This window comes from Impatiens glandulifera, chromosome 1 (assembly GCF_907164915.1).
Source record: "Impatiens glandulifera chromosome 1, dImpGla2.1, whole genome shotgun sequence".
NCBI lineage: Eukaryota > Viridiplantae > Streptophyta > Magnoliopsida > Ericales > Balsaminaceae > Impatiens > Impatiens glandulifera.
In genome coordinates this window covers 19059875-19065887 of record NC_061862.1, presented here as the reverse complement: position 1 = coordinate 19065887, position 6013 = coordinate 19059875, and the positions used below count along the sequence as shown (strand labels likewise).

The 6013-nt window shown below is 37.1% G+C and overlaps 1 protein-coding gene across 1 annotated transcript; it reads left to right on the top strand.

Annotated features, from left to right (window-relative positions):
* The first annotated feature begins 2016 nt into the window (after nt 1-2016).
* On the top strand, nt 2017-2377 carry LOC124919878 (secreted RxLR effector protein 161-like). Its single transcript, XM_047460245.1, has 2 exons — nt 2017-2062; nt 2118-2377. The coding sequence occupies exons 1-2, from the start codon at nt 2017-2019 to the stop codon at nt 2375-2377; spliced, it is 306 nt and encodes a 101-aa protein (XP_047316201.1).
* The last annotated feature ends 3636 nt before the right edge of the window (nt 2378-6013 follow it).

Genomic DNA, 6013 nt, shown 5'->3' with positions numbered 1-6013 from the left:
TTGCCTTAGTTTCTGATGGTCACACACATTACACTGATGTGTGGGTTCTGGATTATGGAGCATCTTACCATATTTGTCCTAGGAGCGAATGGTGGAAATATTTCTATGGTCAATAGCTCTACCTGCAAGGTGGTTGGGATGAGCTCGATCAATATTAGGACTCATGATGGAAAATTCCATACACTGAACGAAGTTAGACATGTTCCACACATGACAAAAAATATGATATCTCTAAGTCTTTTGGACAAGAAGGGGTTTAGTTTCAAAGGTGAAAGTGGAGCCTTACATGTTTACAAGGGTTCATGTGTGATTTTGAAAGGTGTGAAGCGGGGCACTTTGTATTTTCTACAAGGTACTACGATATTTGATTCTGTTGTTGTTGCTTCCTCCGAGATTGACCAAGGAGACATGACGAAGTTGTGGCACATGAGGCTTGGGCATATGAGTGAGAGGGGGATGCAAATTCTATCTAAAGATGATCTTCTGTGTGGGCATAAGATAAAGGATCTTGGGTTTTGTGAACATTGTGTTTTTGGGAAACTATATTGCAGCAAGTTCCTCAAAGCGATTCATAGAACAAAAGGAACACTTGATTACATCCACTCTAATTGTTGGGGGCCGTCACGTGTAGAGTCTTTGGGGGGTCACAAGTATTTTCTTTCGTTGATTGATGATTATTCAAGGATGACCTGGATATTCATAATGAAGCATAAGAGTGATGCTTTCAAGAACTTCAAGCAATGGAAGACATTAGTGGAGAATCAAACTGGAAAGAAGATCAAGAGGTTAAGAATTGATAATGGTTTAGAATTCTGTTGGTCTGAGTTTAATGAGTTTTGCAAGACTGAGGGGATTCCCAGACATCATACGGTTAGGAATACACCTCAGCAGAATGGTGTAGCAGAACGTATGAATCAGACACTACTGGAGAGAGCTCGGTGTATGCTCTCAAATGCTGGGTTAACAAGAATGTTTTGGGCTGAAGTAGTTAACACAACATGCTATCTGATTAATCGTGGACCTCACACAAGTATAAATCTGAAAACTCCTTATGAACTGTGGTTTGGGAAGCTTACTGATTACTCTATTTTGAGAACTTTTGGTTGCACGGTCTACTATAATGTTAATGAGGGGAAGTTGGAGCCAAGAGCAAAGAAGGGAGTATTTGTAGGCTATGGGAATGGTGTGAAAGGATATAGGATTTGGTCCCCTTCTGAGAGGAAGGTTATTCTGAGTAGGAATGTTGTCTTTGATGAAAATTCCATGCTTAACCCAACTGTGAAGTTCACCATTCCAGTAGATTGTGGTGTCGAGAAACAGGTGCCAGATGGTTCACCATTCGAGTATAATGAGATATTCTCACCAGTAGTCAGACATACTTCCATCATGGTGCTACTTGCTATAGTTGTACATCAGGACCTGGAACTCGAACAACTAGACGTGAAGACATCTTTCTTACATGGAGAGTTGGAAGAAGAGATATACATGACTCAGCCAGATGGTTTTCAGGAACCTGAAAAAGAGGAATATGTTTGCAAGTTGAAGAAGTCCTTATATGGACTGAAACAGTCTTCGAGGCAGTGGTATAAGCGGTTCGATAGCTACATGTTTAAGATTGGATATTCAAGGAGTCCGTATGACAATTGTGTATACTACAACAAGCTCAAAGATGGTTCCTTCATCTATTTGGTATTGTATGTAGATGATATGTTGCTAGTTGTTGAGAAGAAGTCTGACATTCAAAAGTTGAAGGGACTACTCAGTATAGAATTCAAAATGAAGGATTTAGGTGCTTCTAAGAAAATTCTGGGAATGGAGATCTACAGAGATAGAAGTAATAAGAAGCTATTCTTGTCATAGAAGAGATATATTCAGAAAGTTTTATCGAGGTTTGGAATGGCTACTGCTAAGCCCATTGATACTCCTAGTGCTTCAAATGCACATTTGTCTGTAGTATTTGCACCTAAATCATCTCAGTAGAAGGAATACATATCACATGTTCCTTATGCTAGTGCAATGGGAAGCTTGATATATGCTATGGTCTACACTAGACGCACATGCTGTTAGTGTTGTCAGTAGGTTCATGGGAGACCCTTGTAAGGAACACTGACAAGCAGTGAAAAGGATTTTCCGCTACCTTAGGGGTACATCTGATATTAGTCTCAGTTATTGTGGTGATAGTCAGTTTCTAGTATCTGGTTACTCAGATTCTGACTATACTGGAGATGTAGACAGTAGAAGATCGATGACCGGTTATGTATTCACGCTTGGTGGTTCTGTTGTGAGTTGGAAGGCTACTCTGCAGCCGACAGTAACCTTGTCTACTACAGAGGCAGAATATATGGCTTTGACAGAAGCTACTAAGGAGGGAATCTAGTTGAAAGGATTGGTTAGTGACTTGGATCTACACCACGATCAGGCTTCAGTGTACTGCGACAGTTTGAGTGCAATATGCTTAACCAAAGATCAAGTTCACCATGAAAGAACAAAACACATTGATGTGAGGTATCATTTTCTGAGAAGTGAGAAGAGGATCAAGGTAAACAAAGTGGGGACTGCAGACAATCCAACTGATATGTTTACCAAGCCGGTTCCGCAGAGCAAGTTTCAACACTGTTTGAACTTGCTCAATGTTAGAAGTTGTTGATTGCCCTTGAAGGGGCAAGGCCTGAAGCAGAGCAGATCACATCTGGGCATTCAGTGTAATGCATTTGTTTTGTTTATCTAGGAATTCAGTATAATGCATCTGGCACATCTGGTATTTAAAGTACATCTGGTGCATCTGGCTATCTGGGAAAATATTCAAGTCAAGGTGGAGATTTGTTGGTTTCTTTGCCTAGAATATTCTTTTTGGGTGTTTGTCCCACATAGGAAGTGAGCAAGAAAAATGTCTTGACTTGGCCCTATAAATAAAGGGCTTGGGTGTTAGTTTTCTCTTGAACTATTTTGAGTATCTGTAATCCGTGTTAACGATTATAGTGGATTAGTCAACACTTTTGTAGGATACCACGTTAAATCGGGTATCGTTTTCATTATGTCTTTTACTATTATTATTATCATTGTTCTCGCATCCGTTATAACACTTTCATTGAGAAATCTCCACCACCATTAATAGAGGAGCGAAGTGTTGAAAAGGGTGAAATCATTGATTCCGAGTCTGCCATCAACACTATCAATCTTCGTTGTGTTCCATCTCACAAAGTGAGTGATTTTGGATGAGTTGGAGTTGCCCCAAAAGAAATTTTTAATGATTGTGTTCATTCTGTTGACTATCGATGCAGGAATAGGGAAGAGTGATATAATGTTGGGATTGTGACAAGGGAGTTCTTAATGAGAACCAATCTGTTGCCTTTAAAGAGAAGTTTTCTCTTTCAAAGAGCTAAAATGTTTCTCATTTTCTCGATAATAGGATTTTAAATATCCTTGCAACTGAATTTGGCGCCGAGAGGGAAGCCGAAATACTTTGATGGGAGAGAACCAATTTTGAACCTAAGAATTTTGGTCAATGATTGGATGTTATGAACGTTACCGATGAAAAAAAGTTTAGACTTTTCTCTATTAATCTTCAACCCCGAGTATGCCTAAAAAAGAATAAGAATCTTCTGAAGAGAATGAAGGTTTTTTGTTGTAAGTTTATGTTAGATAAAAATAGGTAATTAAGTATTAGTATTAATTACCTATTTAAAGAATTTAATCAAGATAATTGTGTGCAAATAAAAGAAAATCCAGAAGGAAGCAACTGATCGGTTATATCTCAAGTCAGTAGCTGATCGATTTTATCTCAGTCGAATTTATCTAAAGGCGTAGCTGCTTTTATCTTAAAATCGGTAATATCTTAAGATCGGTTTTATATCTTAGACGCGTAGCTGGCTTTATCTCAAGTTCAGTTTTATCTACTTCGGTAATATCTCAGACGCGTAGCTGGTTTATCTAAGTCGGTTTTATCCGAAGCGTGTCCGGTTATATCTCAAGTTCGGTTTTATCTACTTCGGTAATATCTTAGATGCGTAGTCGATTTTATCTAAGTCGGTTTTATCCGAAGCGTGTCCGGCTATATCTCAAGTTCGGTCTTATCTATTTCAGTAGTATCTCTGAAGCGTGTCCAGTTTTACCTTAATTCAGTTTTATCCCACGCACAAACGGTAATATCTAAAAGTTAGTTTTATCCTAAACGTATCCGGTAATTGCATAAAGCAGCCTTCACGCATCCAGACTGTTTTATTGTCACTTTAATACAAGTTTGATGTAATCTTCTTGGAAGCAGATGTCTGCCAACCTAATCTTAATTACCTTTTTGGTGCAAGCCTGATGAAGTCCATTTGGAGTAGTTGTTTGTCACACTATTTCAGACAGCCAAATCATTAGAAGACAAAATTGTATGCTGATTGCTTCTTGGATATCATTAATCCAATTAATGCCATATTAACTTACTATCAAAATACAAACAAGATCAAAGAATATTGTCAAAGTTGTACTACACTGATCTTCAACCAATCAAATTCAAGAAACGATGTACTATGAAGGAATTATATCCATTGAAGAAGAAGAATATGACCGTTTTCATATCCCTATTTAAGAGAACAAAGATCAACTGGATTGAACACCTTTTTACAATCTTGCTCACGTTCATTATCTAACATACAACTTTCACCTCTTGCTATCAAATCGTTCAAGCTTTCAAAATAGTTTGTGTTAGAAACTCAAGTGTATTACAATATCATATATTCTGTGTGAGTGGTGAGTATTATAAGTTGACAGGATCTGTTTCTATTTAACAAGGTGAGCTTATTAAAGGGTAAAAAACGAGCAGTCATTTAGCCTCAGTTGTTCGACTAAACTTGTGTGCGCTGTAAATCGATTGAATATTCTAGTGAATACACTTCTCAAAGGTTTAAGAAGAAGGGGTGACATATGAGTTTTATCTCCGAACATCCATAAATTATGCATTGCGCCCTTTTACTATTTTGTGTCTTCTTACTGCCTCCTAGACCGTGCATTCGTTTGCTTCAAGTTGAAACAAACACTTCCACACTTGAACTTGGTTCAAGAGTTTGTGACAACTTGCGAAGAATAAGAGATCAATATTAACCTCTAATAGGGTTATTATCAACCGGCGTGTGTGTAAGCGTTCAATAATAGTCGGACCCTAGTCCCTATTGGCGATCCCGATCCTAACAGTTTAGTAAGACAAAGAGTGTCATCAACAAAGAGTAAATGAGGTATGTAGATGGGTATTCTCTTCGTTCCTATATTAATTCCCGTGAAAAGACTAGAGTTGATGGCTCTCTCAGATAGTTTTGACAAACCTTCCATAACCACTACCACTGTGAAAATGAGGGGTGATAAATGATCATCTTGTCTAATTCCTCTCGAGCTCTTTAAAAACCCAAACACATACCATTGATAAGAATTGAAAACTTAGGTTCAGTAACACAAGTTTTGATCTATCTCCTCTATTTCACTCCAAAACAAAAAAAAGTAGAGAAAATATAAAATTCCAACTGACGTGATCAAAAGTTTTTTCGATATCAAGTTTACAAAGACATCTCGTCCCCTTTCTTCTAATAATATAGTCAATTCACTCATTTGCAATGATAGAAGCATTAGTGATCTGTCTATCTTATTTGAACGTCATCTCATTAGGAGAAATGAGTTATAAAAAACAATTTTGAGCCTATTAGCTAAATTTTTTTGTCAATATTTTATAAAAGCTCATCACAAGACTAATATGTCAAAATTGTTTAAGTTTTTTATCCCCTTACATCTTCCTAACAAGGAAAATAAAACTAGAATTCCAAATTAATGAATTCATTTGTAAAATGTCACGGGTTCATAATAAATGAAGCAAATGAACTCATTTGTAAAAAGGCAGTGCTTCAATTTTAATTGGAATCATTTTGAGTTGAAGCGGAGGACCATGATTATGAGTGTCATGCTAGTTCACCTTAATTAAAAAAATATTAATGAACCATGACTTATTAGATTATGTCCAAAAAATTATTAATTATTCAAG